Here is a 22104-nt window from a genome sequence, read left to right on the forward strand (position 1 = left end):
TTCAGTTAATCAAAGTTTTGCTCATATGCTTAACTTTGGGAAGAGGAAACATGAACCACTAAAAACTTAGATTTACATCAGTGAGCTTCAGTTAACGTTTACAGTAAAGTATACAATCCAGCCAGCAGAGGGTGCTGTTTCATTTCCAGCCATGTTTCCAGGTGTTAAATCAAATCTTCAGCAGTCCCCACCTCCATCAGCCGCAAAACTCAACTAAAAGTTATATTGTATCCCATTCTTATTTATTTTATCTTTTTATCCTGTTTATATATATTCTTATTGGGTCATATCTCCAGTGTTTCCTCGGAGGGGGCTCTCTGCACCGGGCTGTGATCGACCGTGGCTGCTGGGGCTCTGCCTGTCTTCTCAGCCTGGCTGGGGGGCTTCTTTGGGGGGGGGGATATGTATCCATGATCGTTTATGTCAATGAGAGTGTGGAGGGCGGGGTGGGGTGGGCTGCCCACTTTGTGCTACATTTTTGTATGAAAAGTGCTTTATAAATAAAGATTGATTGATTGATTGATTGATTGATTGATTGATTGATTGATTGATTTGGATGCAGACTTAATTATTTCCTACACGTGAATAATACAAATAAGGAGCAGGATTTTAAAAAAAAGTTTTAAAGATCAAACATTTTATTTAAATTTTGACCTTATTTGACCTTGAAGATGAGGTCAGAGATCCAAAGTAACGTGATATTAAAAATCCCCATATATCATTCCCTATATGTCGACATGCTGTCAATACAAACAATGGTTTCAAACAGCTTCATAGTTTATAATAGATTTATAAAGTCCTTGTTCAGTTAAAGAAGAATTGTTAAAGCTCTGAGTTTTCTCAACCCTCTTAATGCATTTCTCACAACTCGGAGTGATTTCTGACACAAAAAACGGTGCGAAGCAGATTTTCAGATGTGTGTCAGAGCACGTGATTCAGCGAAGAAGAAAGTTTAGCAGTAAAAGTTTCAATAAATTCACCACATTTCCTTTTTTACTCTTTTGAGAAAAGTGCGAAACCCTTTGGTGTTTCTTCTTGTTGCTAGGACCGGCAAAATCCCTCAAGGTGTTCTGATTGGCTCCCAGCCCGCCACCTCGAGCCAATCAGATACCAGTGCGTCCGTACTGAGAAACCATGGTCCTCTTTTTTCTTCTATACTAAGATTTATTGTTAGGACCTGTTTATTTCCTGTGAAACCTGAACGTGCCTTTGGTCTGAGGTTTTCTGTACCTGCGCGCGAGGACATGTCGACATAATTGATTATTTCTTGATGAACATACAGACACGTCCTCGTCGGTGAGGTGTGTTTTTTTCTCTCTCCTGGTTTCACCGACACACCGATGGGGATGTGCTGCAGCAGCAGCTGTTGCTGGCTCGTGGCTGTGCAGTCAGAGAAAAGCGCACACGCACAACTTCCGTTTTAGTTTAATGGTTTTTACAAAATAAAACTCGCAATGGGCGACGCTACAAATGTATCGACAAATATACAAACACTTCTTTAAAACATATTTTATATTTTTAATATTTATATTATATATAGTATATAGTTTCATGAGGTACTTTACATTAACCGTATATCTGTTAATACTGTATTTGCAGTTAATATTGTGCATATCTTTCTAAACATTTTGCTGTTGCTACTCTGCACATTAGTCTCCTCTTGTTCCAGGCTCTTGTTCCAGGCTCTTGTTCCAGGTTCCAGGCCCCAAGCCAACTTTATCTATACAGTTGGCTTGGCAAATGCTGACCAAAATGTTTGGAGTCTACACGATGTAGCCACCATGATTTCACTCACTGGTTTTGAATCTTGAAGCCACAGCTTTTTCACTGCCAGTATGGTGGTTTTAGGCAAGATCTGAATAAAATCCTAGAATTTCATTCGCTATTACTAGAGCACAGACATCTTAGATGACCACTTAGTAGAATTAACTGCACAGCAGCCTTGTTATTTGTCAGATACTTTCATTAAAATGCATTTTCATTAAAATTAAAAGGCATCAACAGCACAAACACAGTTCAGGTGGCGCAGGCTAACTGAAGTCAGCCTGTGCTGCCATCCACTGTCAAAGCACCTGCTTTAGCTCATCATTATCAGTCCATTCAATGGACGTTATGCTCTCCATTTAAATAATTTTACCTATAAATACTGCCTTATCAACTGGAAGCCAGCAGCAACAGATTATGGAGTCTTCCTATACCTCTGTTAGTGGTCATCTATGTGATTGGATGATTAAAAAAAAAACTTCTAATAAACTAGTAGGTGTCGAAGGCCCCTACTGCCTCCTGTCTATGGGGCTGCGTACCGCCAATAATGTTGATTGAATAAGATCAGAATTAAGTACCACGCCCCCATCATGTACATTTTAAGCCTTAATATAATTTGATAAGGTAGTTATTTAAAAAGAATAGAAGGAAAAATAACCCATCGATCACTTGTTACGAGTTGTTGTCGTTGTTTTTTTAACATGAATATAATTTAAACATGAACAAGAAGTATAGGCTCTATATCAGAGCCCTGTGGAACTCCATGGCTTGTACAAATTCATCCCTCATTCCTGTTTTCGTTTTTCACAATGTTCTCTGTTTAATGGTGCATGCAAGAAAACCCATATTTGAGTGTAAAATCCATTAGGTCAGACTTTCAGAGACTTGTCATAGATGTGTATGTAAAGTGGTAAAAAAACAAAGTTTTCGTGATTAGTTGACTGGTTTGCATTTTGTGGCACAGTTATGAAAATACACATTAGTTCTGTTGCACTTTTTAAAAGAGGTATTTACTTTGAAAGGAACAGTGGTGACAGGGCGGAGGTGTGTGGTCTCGCGCTGTGCGTGCTTGACGTGCTGCTGGCGCTGATGGCGGCGGGGCTGGCGGAGGGTCGCACTGAGAAGGGAGCGCGAGGAGGCGGGGGACCAGAGGGACTGAGAGAGGAGGCCCCGGCGTACCCAGCACCGACACCGCGGCAGACAAACAGGAATCACACCGACTGCAGAAGCAGCCAGTCCCGCAGACTGACCCAGTGGAGGACGGGCGGACGGACGGAGCGGTAGGGCTGTTTTTGTTTATGAGCTACCGGGGGGTTTTTACCGTTAACGGCAGCTGAGGGGGGTCCGTCTACAGGCTGCCTGGGTCTGAGTAAAACCTGCGTTCAGTCAGCGGCTCCAGGCTTCTGCGGCCGTAAATAACGTGTATGTGTTTACTACTGACGTCTCTCTGTATGGACACATATGGCCTTTATGTGTGTGCGCGTGTTGCCTTCACTGACCATCAGCCATCATGTTTACCAGGCTGCAAAGAATGTGTGAGTGCGTGTGCGCGCGCGTGTTTGTAGTACTGCAGAATGCAGCTAGAACTTGGCCCAGTAAAGAAAGTCCTGTACAGACCACCAGCTTTTCCTGTGAACTCTGCAGCACTGTGTTTGTCCATCTGTCAGTGTGGGGACCACTGAGTTTTAGGGAGTGAGGACATCTATACGTACTGAGGACATTTTGGTTTTTACCTTTCTACAGGGCTTTTTTGAGGGTTTAAGTTTATTCCACACACAAAAAAAGAATCACTGTTAATGTTTGCATTATGAATTCCCCCTTTGCTTGCTGAAGAAAAACAAGTATGATCGCATTTTAGGAACTCTCAGTCAGATGTCACGTCCTTCTTAAAATAAGAGAAATCAATGAGTTATAGCAATGCAGTTATAAATGGGGAAATCAGATGCATAAACCAATGCAGAGTTGGATGTCTGATTTACTTTTGAATTAAGCAGTTTTCAACACTTCTGTGCATTGGCTTTGTTTATCTTTTCTGCCATCTTGTTTATAGATGGTAGTCAAGAATGTGGTAATGATATTCGGCTGGTGTATTTGTGTATAATAGAAACATGAAAATTAACTTCATTTTAAAGACATAACTGTTTGATACAGAGTACAATGTGATCAGGCTACAACCAGCTGCTGCTGAATAATCTGTTATTATTGCAGAGTCTTGACCTTACATATAAAGTGCCTTCAGGTGACTGTTGTTGTGATATGGTGATATGTTTGCTCTGTAATATAGTGTTACAATAAAACGCCAAAAACAAAACAAATTTCACAATCAAACCTCTTTTAAAAAGGTTATTTTTTTCAGTTTACTTCTCCACCAGCTGGAGCATTAGACACGACTGAGAACCTGAAACTAAAGATTGTTTTACATACACAGATTAATTTTCTTCTTATTGATTAATCAATAAACAGGTCTATACTGAAATGACTCAGAGTTAGAAGCAGCGCAGTGTCTCTCACTCATCGGACGGTACAGAGGGGAATGTGAATCTTGCCAGAAATTTTTAGCTAAACATTTATTTTACATGCAAAAAAGGAAAAGCGTCCTCAAAAACTGAGCCACGAGTAAGAGAGACATTGGGATGTCGCTAATTTCATTTTCCTTAACTACACCAGTGAAAACAGACTTCCTGCAGACGTGAAAAAAATCTCTTTCAGTTTTAAGGATTTACAAGCTCAGATAAACAAACCATGTGATGTGATTGTGCTGTCATTCCTTATTACATTTTATTTAACAAAAATAAAGCTAAAATGAAGACGCAGTGTGTGAGAATCTAAGCCCACCCCATGATTTCATAGTTTGCTGCCAAAGGTGGTTCTGATGTCCTGTATGACTTTATCAGCTCTTCACGTCGCCTCTTCTTGACAGCATTGTTTCAGCACTCTTTAGGACTAATGGCAGCTTTCCACTTTGCTGTCTAGACTTTGACTGGGCCACTGCAGCACACTGGTTATTATGTTTTTCAGTTGTTGTGTTGTAGATTTGCTGGTGTTATTGGGATCGTTGTCCGGTTGCGTGAATTAAGCTGGCCTCACATTTGACTCCAGAATACTTTGTTATATAGGTCACTGTTTCCCAACCTTTTGGAGCCACAGCACATATTTCACATCAGAAAAATCACACGGCACACCACCTAAACAAAAATGTCACAAAAACCATATTGATAATTATCCCCGCACACTAGGGCTGCCACAAACGATTATTTTGATAGTCGACTAGTCACCGATTATTTTTGTGATTAGTCGACTAATCAGATCATCATCCATTGAACGTAAAACGTACAGCTTATTGCACCAGCAGCATCTGCTCTTATATAACTATCATTAGCTTACAGCTTTAAGTGTTTAATGTATGTGCTAACTAAAAATAAAGACAAGATGATAGTTTATTAAATTTTAATGAAATTCGCAGATTGTCTCAGTGGAGTTTAATAAACTCAGCCGTCTGCTTCTCGCTCGCTAAAATATAACAGGATATTGGAGTATATTCTCGACCATCTCACACTTCTGTTTAATCAGTTTTCTGTTTGACGTTTATTCTATAACTTTAATCTCAGCCAAACCGATTTACTCAGGAACAAGTAAAACACTGAAAAAATCCAAATAATAACATTTTTAAGTTACCTAAGTGACTTATATATCATGTTTAACTTGAGTAGCGAAAGACGGCGGTGGTTTTAAAAACGATTTGCCGGGAGTCCGGTGTTCTCACGGGCTCTAGTGAGCCTTGAACCCCGGCTCGCTATCGAGCTGGTGGGTAACAGACGTCTCCGAAAACGTCAGAGCGCTTTTGAAAATATGTGGTGTCGTGATAAACTGAGCAGATATTTGAGGTTTACACAGGTACATTCTCGCCTGAAAATATGCTAAACGTTTATTTTGTGACCCAGAAAGAATAATAAGAGTAATATTAAAACTAACTAGCTGCCGCCATTGTTGGAAACTGAGCTGGGCCGTGCTATGAATTCTGGGATAGGTTGGGCCACGAAGAATACACCCGACCCATCCTTCAAATCTGGGGAAATGAAGGGCGCATTTGTCGGCTGCATTTGTCGGAGTCTTCGAATTTGGACAGTCTTCGTCGTGTCGCTGTAACGTAATGGGCCTACAAATGCGGCTACAGGAGGATGTGGTTCCTGAATTTGGACACAGCTACGATACCAGACACTGCTTCTTCTTCTTCAGGGTTTAACGGCAGCTGGCATCCTTGTACATGCAGTGCTGCCATCTTCTGTTTCAGTCCGTTATTACACGCTTAAATCCTACTACTTATTCCTGCGTCTTTTAGGATCTTACAAAGCTTCAAACGACGCATCGACTATTAAATTAGTCGTCGACCGTGACTAGTCGACTAATTGGGCAGCCCTACAGCACACCAGGTATAGCTGAGTTGGCTCGGCTTGTCCCCAGTATACATTTTTTGCTTTTTTTTCTGACCAGTACTCATGCTAGGGCCTTCATCTGGGTCAGAATTTACTCCAGGACCCAGGTCAGATTGACTACTTTTTCTTTTCAAATACTTATCTATTGCTATTACGAGCTGCATCATCTCACTTGCAGCATGACTATTATGTCATTCCTTCTTCATCTTCTTCTGTTTTACTGGCAGATGGTTTAATTGTGAGCAGGTAGTTGCACTGCCCTCTAGTGGAAGAGAATGCACAAATCTGATTTTTTCAAATCTGATCTGGGTCACTTTCGTATGTGGTACTGAATCTGATACATATCTGATGTTTTACAAAGCGACTGCTGTTTGAATGGTCATGTCGCATTAAATCCGTCTTTTACGTCACTGACACAAGACAGACGCCAATTATCAGCGCCAAAGAAGACAAACCTCTGCACGGACAGACAGCCACTGGCAGACAGCCACTGCATCAAACAAGGCCATTGTTAAAGCACGGGCTCTCTTTTTTCTCAGTGTCTTTCTTTCTCTAATTAATTTTTCAAAATTCTGTCGGTTACGACTGCGCACAAATACATAGATTGCTACAACAACAACTACTAGCTCTGTAGCCGCCATATTTACTTCTGTAAACAGAGCGTGTTGTGTGTGACGTCTTCTTTTGTGCATGCGGGCCGCTTTGAGGGTTCACACTAGAGGGCGTTTGTTGTCACATTTTATTTGTAGTGTGAACAACCAGACCAAAAAAATCGGATCGAAAAATCGGAATTGAGCATTAAGACCTGCAGTGTGAACGTAGCCTTAGAGTACCAATCAGGTGAAACCGGATAATCTTCCACAGCACACCTATATGCCCCGGTACAGTGGTTGGAAAACACTGATATAGAGGAGTTCATGGTTTGCTCAATGACTGCACCGTGCCCAGGTCCTGGGCTGCAAAACAAGCCCTAATCATCACCTATCCTCCACTATGCTGACAGTTGGTATGAAGCAGTATTCGTGCTGATGTGCTGTGTTTGGTTTTCTACGTTTTGGCCAAACGTCTCTGCTTTGGTCTGATCTGTCCAAAGGACTTTGTTCTAGAAGTCTTGAAAAATTTATTTTTTCAGAAGCAAACCTAAGCCGTGCTGTTGTGTGCTTTTTAGAGAGAGGAGGCTTTTTCCTGGCACACCTGTTCAGTCTTTTTCTGATTGTGCTGTCATGAACTTTAATGTTTAACATGCTAACTGAGGCCTGACGAGTCTGAGATGTTGCTCTGATTTTGTGGTGAATTAGCTGTGATGTCCACTCATGGAAAGATTGTCAGCTGCCTTCAGTGTTTTCCATTTCAGAAAATGATGTGGAATGATGGACTTCAGATTGTTTGGAAATATCCTCATAACCCTTCCCATTTGATATCAACAGTTGCTGCTCTAAGATTGTTGCTGATATCTTTACTCCTCGACATTGTGTTAACACACATCTGAATGCTGCAGACCAGCAAACCACCAGAACGCCTGCTTTCAGAGAGGTGCTCACGCTTCCTGATGATGACTTTAATCAAGTGCATTTGATTATCAGCAGCTGGCTGCTGCTTAGCCTCTGAATTCCTGTAAGGGTGTACTTTTTTCATGCACTGCTTCTGCATTACTGCTAGAGTTACGTTAAACAAACAATGAAACCGTGTAATAAGCTGTGAGCCGTTGTTCATCTTAGGCTGTATTTAAATAGTTTTAAGACCTAAGAACTGGAAGATTTTTATATGCTCAGATTCATAAAAAATTAGAATAAGAATGAAGATGTACTTTCTTTTTACCATGACTGCAAACATCAGCAGTTTATTTTAATTGCTACTTATTAACGTTACTCTCATGTTACTTTCTTACTTTCCCTCCTGAAGTTTTTTTAAATGTTGATCCTCTGTCCCTGTGTGTGAGCCCGTCCATCAGAGTCGGGACTCTGGCGGTGAATTATGTCAGCAATGGTTCTCACAAGGATACAAGTGCAAACACGGGTGTGTGTGTGTGTGACATGGACAGAGTGGCAGCTTTGTGTCACTTGTGCTTTGACTCGCTGCGGCAATGAATATCAAACAGGCCTGTAGTAGTGTGTGTGCGTGTGTGTGTGAGAGAGAGAGACACCCTGTCTTGTTTCTTATCAATTAACTATTGTTTTCTTCTTGTTTTTTTCCTCTCTCTCCAGTTCAGAGCCTCCTACTGGCTGTCATCCTGTCTCCTCCCCAGCGCTCTCTTGCAGCTGCAGTACTAACAGGATTTAGTAGCTGTCACATGAGGGTGGTGTAGGTGCTGCTGTTCTGTAGCCTTTAAATCGTGCATGAGTGGTGCTAACGGATGAGGAAGCCCCTCTCTGCCCCGTCGGTCTCTCTTTGGATGCAGAAGTTCGCGCCTGGTTTCTGGTCCTTCTCGGTGATAAGCTCAGTAATTTGCTATCACAGAGGCGTCGCTGAAACTGCCTGAATCTATCATTTCAGGTGTTTCACCTGTGCTGAAAATGTAGATTAGCTTAATTTTGAAGCTATTTGGATTTACTGACTGACCAGAATTTAAGAATAACAGGCTATCTGCTCCTGAAGTAAAGTTTGGCTACAAAACAGATTACATGAAAAAATGTAGCTGGATTTGCAACCGGGATCACACGTTTTAGCAGCTAACGCCTAGTTAGCGGCTTGCGGCGAGCAGGCAGCGGTGGCTCGGGGCTAAGTGTGCATGAAGCAGGGGTGCTATGGAGTACCACTCCGGTGGCAGCCAGCCCCTGCTGGGCAGACCGCGGTACTGCCCGGGTGCCAGCGTTAACGGAGGATACCTGTGTGAGACAGGACACTGCTGCGGAGAGACCGGCTGCTGCACCTACTACTACGAACTCTGGTGTAAGTTCATTTATTAAGGCTCAGTGTAATGTAGCGGTGACTTAAGGTGCTGTCTCAGCATCATTTTGCACTCCTAATTGGGTCTGTCGCTCTTATACATGCATGTATGCAGCTGTAGGAGTGCTTGTACTGAATAATAATAAAGGAAGCCTGCTTTACTTGCTGCTGCTTTACAGTTAGCTGATTTTTATTTATTTATTTAACAGAAAAAGAATATCAAACCACTAACAACCGCTTAATGGGCTGACTTGAATTTTTTTTATAGAAAGGTATGAGTGAATTATCTCTTTCAAAACAAGGCTGTTATAATATTAGCATTTAGGAAAACAAGTTAATTATGTTTTTGTTCATTTTTTTTATCATAACTTCATTCTTCTGGATGCAAACTAGATAGCTTTTGTGTGATTTCCAACCTTTGATAACATTTTTCTGCTGCTCGTCCGGGTAACAGGACCTGACCAAATCCCCCAGCTCTTGTCCCAGTTGGACATAACCAACATAGCCGAACTCACCAATGAGGCATCACATGATCAGATGCCTGAACTTCTCATGGCTCCTTTAAATGTAAAGAAGTAGAAACCCCTAGTCCCTCCCAGATGGCTGATTTCCTAAAGCTTCAATTTTGCTTCCTGTCCTCGAGTCAGTTTATGTACATGCGAATCTGAGTGATGTGAATTTAATCACTAGATGGCGAGAGTGAGGGTCAACCTTTTTTTTTGTGACCACACAGACGCGTCTGCATGCGCTCCAAACAGAAGAACAAGCATAGCAAGATTATCTACTCAGTTGTGGGGTTTCCAGCTGTCTGTCTGCAGTGGAGTATAGCTCTACCAGAGGAAGTTCGCCTCTGCTGCTTGCATTGACTCATTCATTCTTTCTTGCTACCCAGAAATCATTGGTAGCTCAAATCGAATCACCACAACAGACCAGAGCAGCGTCCACATGACTACAGACACTGCTCGATTACTTCCTCACTAATGAACAAGATCTCATGGAACTTAAACTCCTCCACTTGGGGCAGCACCTACTCCTCGACTTAGATGTGCCACTTCCCATTAAAGCCACGTTACACTCCACTGCAAACCGCCCCACAGTTTACTGGAGCTCAACACATGATAAACCCAGCACAGCAGCAGAGAGGTCCTCCACATCTCTGCTGTTGGCTGCGCCTAAAAAAAACAGAAGATTTGGTGACAAATGGCGCCCTTGATGGTGTTCAACACCCACCAATAATGAGACTTATGTGACAGGGTGGTGGTCCGAGCTCTCACTGTACAAGAACCCACAAAACAGTTTCCTCATGTTTCACTTTTCCCAGAATATTTGAATCTCTCTGCCAAGCTCCTGTAGACTCTGAGCATTTACTGCACTTTGTAAATTACTCTCATACATTTTCAGATGAACAACAACACTTTGCATTACGTCATGTCATCGATGGTTTATTTGGTTCTGTATATAAGGACTTTTTAAATGTTTAGTCACATACAAGAATGTCAATGAAGATTTTCATATGATCACAATGAAATCTGTGTGTGTGTGTGATGTGTTCAGGGTTCTGGCTGCTGTGGACCGTCCTCATCCTGTTCAGCTGCTGCTGTGCGTACCGACACCGTCGAGCCAAACTCAGAGTCCAGCAGCAGCAGAGACAGAGAGAGATCAGCCTGCTGGCCTACCATGGAGCCAACTCCTACCCCTCCTCTATGCTGGACCTCAGTAAGAAACCTGAATCTGTGTTTTCTGGATGCTTTCAGTGGCTATTTGAAAAATGAGGTGTTTAGATTAGGTTTGTTTTTTTTCTATCCGTACCTCATCACAGCAGGGCTAAAGCGAGAACCAGCCACAACAAGACTCGTCAAAACTGGACAGAAGGTTAAAGATAAGATGCTCCAAACTTCATCTTTTTCTGGCTGATTGGAGAAAAAAAAAATAAATGAACATCTCACTGTTCTTCAAAGTGTTGTTAAATTGCATTAAAACTTTAACTGAGAGCCATTTTTTAGTTCAGGCTTCGTTCTGAAGCTCCGAGCACTGTTACAAAACAACAGAGGCTGGAAAACCATAGGTTTCTGGTTTTCTAGGACCTTTGGGATCTCTGTCTGTATGAGAGCTGCCTCTAAACTCCACTCACAGCATCAAGACAATGAAGCCTGTTCTTGTTTGTGACTGATGCTCGGCTGTCAAGTCAAGTGACGTGCCGCTTTTGTAATCTGTGGCTGTGACGACTCAGTGGAAATTTACAGTGTGGAGGCCTTAAAGAATGATTCCTGTGAAGATGTTTACCCTCTTTTCTTCTTTTTCTTCTCTTTTCTTTTAAACGTTGGAATAATTTTTTGCATGACTTAAAAATATTCACTGGGCGCTACATATCAGCTCATTTTAATGCATATTAGGCTTCAGCTGTGTACAGTCTATGTACTTTTGCTTCTTTATATGTTTAAAAAGGTTTTCAGCACATTTCTTGAAGTGTTGCAGAGAAAAATTAAAGTTGCAGTAGATCTTCATGTGATGCATCACTTCCACAATCCCATTCTTGGTCTGTGTCTGCAAAATAGCACAAATGAATGGTTAATTTACTGAAGTCTTATTATGCAGTCAGTCATTTCCCAATATGCTGAAGTAGAAGCAGGGGTCACTCAAGCTAGGAGATGTTGGATCATGCTAACGCTGTGCTAATCGAGTTAAAGTGGCATCACAATTGAACCACTTCTTGTTTGTTTGATTTTTATGAATTTGCCTTATGCAGCTGCACCCTTTTGCAGTTCGTCACAGCAGATCATCTTCCTCCATTTCATCCTGTCCCCTAGCATCCTCCTCTGCTACACCCACCCCATGCAGTGGGTTTGCATGATCAAAGAATTCTAAGTGTCTTGCTACTTCCAGATAAATCACACTGTCTTCATCACTTGTTCTGTCTACAGCTGGCAGAAAAAGCTCCATTAGCATATATCTTGCCTGCATAATGAGTTACATAGACCAAAGGTTTTCAGAAACTTTGTGCTAAAATGCACTCCAAAGAGAAGTGCATCTGTAAATGCATCAGGTTTTGTTTGTAGAGCCTCGGCATCAAGCTGCCAACTTGTCATTATTGTAATTCAGATCAAGGCTACGTCATATAAATCACAGATGCTTGCTGGACCACAACACCTCGATCGTCTTTTAAACTCGGGTTTGGACTTTTTAGGGGTAGATCACCCAGGCGTAATTTATAATTACCCATGAGGGGATAAAAGCTGCTTTGGGAGTCCAGCGTAAAAAATCTAATTTGTGGAGCTACTCGCTGTAGCGCCCCCCTTGGCAGGGGGGTATTGTTTATTTATTTGGAAAACCATGATATATTGCATGTCTAGGAATACAAATGCATTCACATTCTATAGAAAAAATATTGCTAAATAGGACAAGGTTTTCGAATCTTGGTTTCCACCTTTTGACATGGCTGCAGGAGAGAGCACTTTTGTTGAGTTGGGCTTTTATTAAGTTCAGTTTAACAAAGTTACCACTATCAACCTGCTGAAGGACTGCTTAAAAAAAGCAATCCCACTGCCCTCTAGGTGCATTACATCAAAACAAATGTAGAAAAAAACAAAAGAAAAGGGCCACTGAACAGTGTCTTTGTGCTAACCTTCCTTCCCTCTTCTGCTTGTAGGTTTCTTGGCATCCCTGAAGTTGCCTTCCTATGAGGAGGTGGCAGCTCAGCCCTCGACTCCTCCTCCTCCTTACAGCTCCGTCTTCACCACCCCTCGATACCCTCAACCTCCACGCACCGCCGACCCCCATCTGCTCACACAACACGGTCCCTTGCTGCACCGGCCGCACAGCGATGGGCCGTCCTCCCTCAGCTCAGACAACAGGTAACAGTTTTTCTAATGGTACAGGAAGTACAAGTGGTGATACTACTATAACTACTACCGCAACAGCAAAAGTAGCAGTAATTACTGATTTGGAACCAGGCGCTTTTCCTACCTCAGCTCAAGTGTAACATCAAGTGTCACTGGTATTAGTGGTACTATCACAAATAATAGCTACTCCCAGTATTTTTGCTACCGCTATTGTTTAAACCACTGATAATACCGTCTTGATGCACGTTCAATCCAGGTAAGAAAATCCCAGAAGGTTCATTTTGTTCATCAACGTAGCATTTTCAGTACTGATAATACCATTCAAACAATTTTTCTGTCACTGATTATTGTTTTTACCTTATGAGTTGGATTTTTGCAGCTTTAGTATATAATATTCAGGTGTTATTCAATATCTGTAAATCTTTCCTGTAGCTCCAGCTGTTCCTGTGATTCCTGCTGCCCCTCCTCTCCGTGTAGCTCCTCCCTGTCGGCACCCATTACATATGAGACTGACACTAGCCATGCCTCCACACCCAGCGAAGCCACGCCTCTCACCCTTGATGTCACCATGGAGACCATCTCTGCAGCTGCAACCTACTTGAATTCAAACGAGACGCAGGTTGCTTCTGAGAGGATGGTCCTTGACGTTGCTGACGTAAGCGGTGCTGGAGCTCATACAGCAGTTGCCACAAACTCATCGGTTTCCAACCAGACTGTTACTGTGGCGGTTGTTACCAGGGCAGCCTCCCCTCAGCCTCCACCCTCACCTGGTTTTCAGCTCACCCTTCCAGTCGGGACTACATCTCCCATAAAGCAGCAGCTTGACATAGCACCATGTACCCCAATAGTCAGCACCTGTAGCTCAAGTACACTCCCTAGTCCAAATGTTGTTGACACAGCACTCCCCTCCATCCAAATAATACATAGCCCAGCAATGGACACCAATACTGTCCAAAACGATACCCCAAAGATTCCCTTAATGTCAAGGCCTCCTACCCCAACTGCTTCTGATTCTTCTATAACCATAAAATCACTGGAAACACTAAATTTAACAAGGACTTTTGATACAGTCAGTTCTCCTAATAGCCCAGCCTCAGTTCCATCACCAGATGCTGGAAGAACTTTGTCTCCAATAGCAAGCTCTGTTTCTGGTTGCCTAACTCCTGACCCAACTCTTGTACCAATTCCATCACCTACAAAGCTTACCCAGTCTCCAGTCCAAGAACCTACAAAGCTTACCCAGTCTCCAGTCCAAGAACATACAAAGTTTACACAAGGTCAGGAACCACAATCACTATTTCTAAAGCTTACACAACCTCCAGATTTGGTAACTTCAGATCATATCCTGCTTCCAAATCCACAGCCTAAAGCTGGGGTAGTTGCAGATTCACCAGTTAATAGCCTTCTGTCTCCAAGGCATGCAAATCTTGCCCTAGTCACAGATGCAGCACCAACTTTACCCATCCTAACTCAGTGCCAGAACCTAGAACTATCACCTGGATCAGGTTTAGTCGAGGGTCATCCCAGCCCTGGGTCACACTTATCCCAGCATTTAGGGTCTATTGCTGTTTCAACATCTTGCCTGGATTCAACTGCAGAAACAGATCATTCAGGTCATTCTCTGGTCCCGCCTCTATTGTCTGAGTTTGACAATATTCCTCCATTGCCTTCAAATGCCCAGGCGTGTTTTAGTTCTGGTTCTTGTTCTGGATCTGAATTGCGCCCTGGGGCTGGTTCTGAGTCTGAGCCTCTGTCCACCCCTACACCACTTCTCACTTTCTCAGAACAAGTGTCCACTGCTTCCCCCTGCCCAGCCATAACCATAGAGTCTGAATCTTCTTATGCTACTTGTCAGTCACCCCTTGCGACTCTCTCCCCATCCTCACCCCCATCCCTTTCTACTTCTCCTCCTCCTCCCCTAACTCTTCAAGCCCTTTCTTCCACCTCCCTTCCTGCCCCAGCCTTACTTCTGGACCCCCTTACTGCTTTCCACCAGTCTGACAAAGGTGGATCTTCCTCTGGCCACGCATCCTCCCTCTCACCATCACCTCGTGCTACTCAGTCTCCACCAAAACAGACTCTGTTTTCCCCCTGCGTGGATGTCTTTGAGCCAGGACCACCCAGTTGGGAGAATGAGGACGAGGACCAGGAGGAGAAGGACAATGACGAAGACGACGATGAGGACATGGGAGCTGATGAGAGCCAGTATAGACACCGGCGACTCACAGGTGACTCTGGGATCGAGGTGTGCAGGTGTCGAGTAGAGGAGGAGGATGAAGAGGAGGAGGAGGAGGAGGAGGAAGGTGGCAGGAGAGGAAATGGAGGGGAGAGAGATAAAAGAAATAGTGACTCTGATCTCCATGACAGTGTGGACTGCCCTGCAAGGGGTCAGGTGACCACAGAGGAAGGACTTACACTGTGTACTCCGACCGCCACCACAACACCAACATCTGAGGACAGCGGCGATGTCGTCATTGTCATGGAGACAGTGTGACTGACATAAGTAGGGTCATTCGCCATCCAGACAGGGGTTCCAGACAACAAGAACTGATCGATAGTGTTTACCCTTAAATCTTTCTGTAACTGGAAAGGCTTTAGTTAAATGTGATTTTGACTGAGGATAAAATAGGTCCCGTTAATAGGCATGCACAATTTTTAGATGGCTGACTTGAGAGTTTCTTAAAATGAGTTGGAATCATAAAGAGTCCTTGTGCCAACTTTTGACATATCCAGGTACAAGAGCGGTTTTCACTCAAATACCATGCAATGTTGGAAAAGTTTTAGGACTACCACACTGCAGAGCTCTTGTCAGCTAGGTGGGCCCCATCTCCCTAATTTTATCTCATTTAGATGGTGCTGCAAAAGCGGCCTCTAAAATTTCTACCCATCCATTATTACTTCATTTTGGACAGTTGCCTATTTATGAAGAAAATATATATCTCTAACAAAGATTATGGAGCATTATCTGAAGCACCCAATCGTAAAGGATCTGCACATCCATTAAGTGGCGTTCACAGTTACAGGAAAGTCTTTGTAAAGTGGGAACTAAACCCTAAAATCTAATCTGTGGTATTGAACAATAGGTTTTTTTAGCTTTTGAAAGTTGTTCTCCTGAGCTTTGGCATCCAGGGCAAAAGAAAAACTGACACAAAACTTGAAACTAGCAAAAATATAGTTTTCTTTATTCAAAACATTAGGGTTACAGTTAGAGTTAACCTTAACTCTGATTGTAGGATCGTCTTGAGGTTGACGTTTTCAGTTCCAACGTGATTTTAACTCATGTACATTGGAGGCTTTCACAACAGATGGAGTAATTTGTTAGCCAGCAACAAAAATTGTAAACACAAAGTAATTGATGACATTATTAGTTTCCATTAAACAAATAACCATCTCAGTCATGGTTTGGTTGTGACAGCAGATGGACATGCCATTAAATATCTACAAAACATATGCTGCATGCAGTCATCAAACACTTGATGATAATTGCTAATACTTTTGGTTTCTACTTCAAGTTCATTTTTCTAACCATGTTTGCACAGCAAGTTGCATGAAGGCAAACAGTCAGGGATTGGATTTGTGTAATTTTACTTGCAAAGCCACAAAATCATTAGCTTTTAGGCTTTTGCTAGCCTAAGTTTTGGTGCATTTGTAGACCAATGACTCATGGGCAGAAGTAGTCTTGATACAGACTTTTGTTGGCTACACCAGAAACCTTAAAAAGTGGTTGTTTCCCCCAAATTCAGCAGACTAGCAGATTAATGCTGTTTTAGTGATGCAGAGGATTTAAATGCTCAGAGAGAAACTTAGCCGATCCGATGACTGTCACAATTCGTCATTAATACTGAATTAAGACTGCACAGATTGTCGCTGTAGATTGCATCACACCCCTCACAGAAATTATGTTGTCCACGGTTAATAAAAAAAAAAAAAGGAACTTTAAATAGTTGGACATGTAGCCAGAGATGCCTCGCTCGTCTTGGGTGATGACGTAGGTTTGGCAATGTGCTGGGGACAAATTGGCTGGTTTGGAATTGAAGAGAGGCTGATGTAGGCGGATGATTCACGCTGACTGACAGCAGGAAAGCTGATTCATTCATTAAGGGGACGTTTTTGATGAAAAAGTCTGTCAGAAGGGTAGAATTAGGTGGGTCGCTTTTTTTATTTTTCATTTACTTTTTTCTGTTGATGTTTTTTTTTTTTTCCTGCGATCCTGATTGTGTGTAGAAGATTTTCGGGGTGGACAGGATCGGCAGGCTTCCTGTGCGTCAGCCATTCAACAGAGAAAAGCTCTTACATAAATAAACGCAAACAATGGGTACGTTTAGAGAGAAACAAAGCGCCAAACACAGCAGAGACGAAACACGTCATGGTTCCCGTCTTGCCTTCTTTGCCTCTTTCACTGAGTTTGAGGTCAGATGATACAATACATCTAAACAGTAGCATCTTGCTTTACGCTTCATGCACCTCTTATTCATAGACAACTCTCCTTTGTCCTGGTAAAATGGGATCAAGTAAATGTATTCCAATCAACGTTTTGCCAGTAAGTCAAGATATTTTAAGGCCTTAGAAATGATGCCCCACAATCTGGCTAGAACTGTGATTTATTTTTTTGGCAGCGGTTGGTACCAATTAATGTTTCGTACACTCTTCACATAATAAACATGTCAATATTGATATTTTGTGACAAAAAGACTTGAAGGTAGAGTATATTTTGTCAGTGACACAGAATAATGTTTGTATAGTAATGGCTAATGTGTTTAAAGTCACCTTAGAGTGTGAAATTAGTGAAAAGCAATATTTTTCAGCAAGAGTCTGTGTGTAAATAGCCAGAGAGAGAGCTGCAGAATAACCACCTCTGAAAGGCTTCATAGTAAGAATGCATCATCATTGATTGTAAAATCTGTAAGGTTTGGATTTCTACTGTGGTTCAAGCAAATTCTGCCTACCTTTGTCTGTGTTTTCTTTTCTTTTTCACCTGACAGCAGTAGAATAATTGTGCAGTTTTAAGGACACAAGTAATTTCCAACGCGCTTGATGGAAGTGCGCCATCACACATTTGTGAGACTCTGTGTGTCGGTGTATAACATCAAGTCGAATGCATACAATTCAAAAATGTATACTGTCACTTTGTTATCTTGTGTTGTAGCATTGTAGCGCATGGATTCTTAAAACTGAACTGGTTGGAGCACAAAGGGTGAGATGCCTTCATATCTGCTCCCACAAAGTGCACTTGTTTTTGCAGCCTGTTAATGTTAGCTGCGTTTGAAAGTTTTCACAGACGTGCGTTAAATTTGCAGTGTGTTGGAAAGTGTGTTGACTCCAATAAGAGAAATAGTGCACAGTGGTGTTATTGGATCGTACTGGCAGGTGAATGCTTAAACCAGAACTCTTAAAGGTTGGAATGTTTAACTGTTGCCTAAAAAAAGCAAAGACATGAGAATGGTCAGGTCCCCATGGTGCAGGGTTCACCTGGTGATATCCTTAAATCCTGTGTCCATGCTGCATTACAACATGTATTTCACGTACTTCATGTACAACTTTCTTGGCAGAGGTGTCCATACGGATACCTCTCACAATATACGACGCTGTCATGGACAGAAGCAGTGTCCCACCATACAAAGGACATGACGAAGCAGACTGTTTTGGTAGCCAACGTACAAAAGACTGGATTAATACTTGGATCAGTGTGCATATATCTGGTTTTGAACCTGGACTTATGTGAGTCTGAACGGATTCATCTTATGGATTGAGATCAAAGAGTTTGCCGTGGCTGACGGACCTCCAGAAAGTTCAAGGATGACAACAAGCCGTTGATGTTGTGGTAAATGTTGTTACTGGTGGTGTTTGTTTTTTTTGTTTTGTTTATTAATTTTGGTTTGTTTTGAAGTTTTTTGTATACCTGAACTAATAAGGTTATATATATCTCCATGGTTAATGAGTGCTATTTCTACTTGACAACTGTTACTACTTAGCATTAGCTAGAGCTGTTCTCGCTCTGTGTGTGTGTGTGTGTTTGTGTGTGTTTGTGTGGACTTTTGACCAGAATGACTGGGGAAATGTTGCCTGAAATCTGTCTGCAAGCCCGGGTTCCCAAAACTGTGGAGCTCTTTAATCTGCCTTACAATTCCTTAGTCACACAAGCCAAGAGACCACTTGGCGAACCTTGGCAAGGTCCAGTCAGTATGTAAAAATATGTATTCCCAACCAGATGTGGAGTATTTGTTGGAGGTAACTCATTGAAATTGATCACAAACAGCAACAGAAATCTCCTTTTGATGTCTTTGATTGTTAGCAGATTGCAGCAGTTTCCTGTAGTTTATACTGAAGATGCAGACTTGTCTGCAAACAGTTGCAAACTACTCACTGGTGGTTCTGAAGGTCTGAAGAGTGCAACACAGGGCAACATGGGGCTGAAATAGAAACCATTGATACCATCTTGTTTGAAAGGGCATAACTTTTACTTTGGAGGGAAACAATCTTATTAAACTTTATGTTGCACTTTTCATTTTTGAAGCCACTCAGTGATAAGTGTTTGCAGATAATTCTGCATCACGCAACCACTGCAATCTCCTAGCAACCAAAGCAAAGGCAAGAAGGTTTTAGACTCAACATCATCTCTATCTTGTGACTTATTTTACCAAGCAGCATCAAGCAGCCACCTGGCAACCGTTTGGGGAATACACATTTTTCCCTGGTAACTAGTGGTTACCAGAAGTCACTTGCCATTGTTAAGCCACTTGCAACCAGTTGGGAAATGCTAAATATTTCCTTGCAACCAGGAGTTGCCAGTCAGTGTCAAAGAGTCTCTAGAGCTGTGTGATTGTGACTTTAGAGCTGTGACATGTTGACCATCAAGAGTTTTTACTGAAGCTCTTGGAAGCCAACATGGTAACTGTCTCCTTTGGCGTTTTGGGGATAAAATCTTCGACCCATTGTACCCAGTCTCCTTGAATGTGAGGCTAATTTTAGAACTGAATAACTTTTGGAAACCCCAGTCTCTGTCTTTTTGTTAGAGTTAAACCAGGACTTATCATTTTCATCAGATGTTAACAAGTGTTCTCTTGCACTGAAGAGTTTTACATTTACTAGCACGTTGACAGGTTTTGCATCGACAGGTCACATGTTTGTAGTGTCACAATATGTTATTTTAAACTTTTTGCTCAAACAGAGTCAAAAAGTATCCATGTAAAAGCATTTATGTTCCTGTTTTTCTCTGACTCCATACATTTGAGGTAGTGTAACCATTAAAGGGAACTGATCACCTACCCAGCCCATTGGCTAACCACTGAAATGGTTTTCTTCTTAGACCATTTTATAAAAGTATACCATAGTTGCTGTAATCTTACTCTGTGGTTCCTTATCTTAAAGGCCATACCATCTTGCTATTTTAGCTCATCTGGCCAAAGGATCGTTGAACTTTGACCATGTTGAGGCATCTGCCTTCTCTTAATAGTTCACAAGAATCTCTACTCTTCCTGAAGTATTTGTGAAGTTTTAGTGGAACTTGCACAAAATGATCAACTAATGTGGCTTCACCTAAACTGTACTTAAGGTCAAGATCAATTTGTTATTTTCAAGTTAATAAGCAGTGAATTGTGATGGATTGTAAGCCAGATGACCTATTGCGTCATTGACATTCTGGCTGAAGTCAGAAGAGACCAGGTTTATTTAACTTCTGGAGAAAGACGCATGCTTGTTTGATGATTACGTGAAGATTGTGGGCGAATGTTACAAGCTAAATTCTGTATTCTCATCATAACTTCTCATCAGAGTTGCTAATGGTGGGGGCTATAAATGGAAGTCCATCCTGAGATCCAGGAGCAGGAGCTATTTGGAGGCAATGAATCATGTTTTAATTTTTGGGGTGACCTGTTCTCTTTATGTAAAACTGCCTACATTGATGCTAACAAAAGACTAAATTCGGAACTAAAGTCTGATGACCAAATGTTTGGTCATGGTCATGGTACAGTCAGTATTTGGTCATGCAGAGTCTGTACCCTGTTATTATTATCTCACCCTGTGAAACAAACACAGATCTTAACATGACTAGAGTCCGTTTAGATTTGGAATAACCAAATTTCTCTCTTTTTGGCTCTTTGATCAATTTTCACTTTTTGGACGATGCAACTGTAAGCAGCTTCACCTGTGGTGTATAGCAAAATTATTTAATTTTCTGAAAGTGTTGTTGTTCCTTCTATTGTAGGGATCCATCCCTCTGTCTAAAGGATGCTATGCTCTTCTAGTAATCTCTTCTGTCCTTCCTGTATGCATGAGGTTTGTCGGCGATGTCGAAAGAAGCACCGAAGAGATTAGTTGTTAAAACCCATTAATATTACAATGGCAACGGAGCTAATTAGTAGTAATACTAAATTAATAGCTAACGTGTATGTATGAGTGTATGTGTGTGTGATCCAACTAAACCAGCCTGTTCTAAAAGTGTGTGAAAATATACTGAATAAACTGTCAAATCTAAAAAAAAAAACTGTCTTTCTGCTCTTTCTAGTAGAACAACATTTCATCCATATAGGACAGAAAATGAAGAAGTGCTACAACCACACTGAAGATTAGTCATCATTTATTCATTTGAAATAATAATAATGACAGACTGTATTTTGTAACAATTACAGATGATAATTGAACAAGTAATACAATTATCACATAGTCGTTAATACTAAAGTTTTAAAAAAGTAGTGAAAATTTGAAGGTATTAGCAGCTTGAAGCTGTAGGGAAGGTTCCACCATTACACTAACATTTCTAAGGATTTACAGTGTTCTTGTACATTTTTTGTCTGTTATTTAAAGAAGAAATCAGTACGTGGTTTCATAGTGTAGTGGTAAACTTTGATTCCAGCCGGGGACATAAGTTTGCTTGTCGTGTCAGGAAGGGAATTCAGCATAAAACTACCAAGTCAAACAATTTCTTGTCAATCTTCTCAGGGCATTTTCATACCTGTAGTTTACAAACTCATTATATTAGATGATATTTCAGGATGAACTGTAGTCTGTGTCTGTAGTGCTCTGCTGCACACCAGATTGCAGACCATGGCTGGCTACGGGCCGTCTAACTCAAAACTGCAGCATAGACCTAGTACTTGAGTCGGATGGTTCTATAAAAAACTGCTTTGGAGTTTGTTTGAAACCCGACCAAAACCACTAAAGGGTCTCTGTCCACTCATATTGGC

The 22104-nt window shown here is 41.7% G+C and overlaps 1 protein-coding gene and 1 long non-coding RNA gene across 2 annotated transcripts; one reads left to right on the plus strand and one right to left on the minus strand.

Moving 5' to 3' along the window:
• The first annotated feature begins 909 nt into the window (after positions 1 to 909).
• LOC120720227 (mucin-2-like) lies at positions 910 to 21843 on the plus strand. Its single transcript, XM_040009863.1, has 6 exons — positions 910 to 920; positions 1670 to 1675; positions 8657 to 9086; positions 10638 to 10799; positions 12730 to 12934; positions 13355 to 21843. Exons 3-6 carry the CDS (start codon positions 8942 to 8944, stop codon positions 15414 to 15416), a joined length of 2574 nt encoding a protein of 857 aa, XP_039865797.1. The 5' UTR covers positions 910 to 920; positions 1670 to 1675; positions 8657 to 8941; the 3' UTR covers positions 15417 to 21843.
• Positions 9796 to 14265, minus strand: LOC120720249. The gene is made up of 3 exons (XR_005692840.1): positions 14182 to 14265; positions 12706 to 14148; positions 9796 to 11627 (listed from the first exon to the last, which is right to left on the minus strand). It is a non-coding gene; the product is annotated as an uncharacterized LOC120720249 (long non-coding RNA).
• Positions 21844 to 22104: the final 261 nt, after the last annotated feature.

This window comes from Simochromis diagramma, unplaced genomic scaffold (assembly GCF_900408965.1).
Source record: "Simochromis diagramma unplaced genomic scaffold, fSimDia1.1 OVJJ01000566.1, whole genome shotgun sequence".
Taxonomy (NCBI): domain Eukaryota; kingdom Metazoa; phylum Chordata; class Actinopteri; order Cichliformes; family Cichlidae; genus Simochromis; species Simochromis diagramma.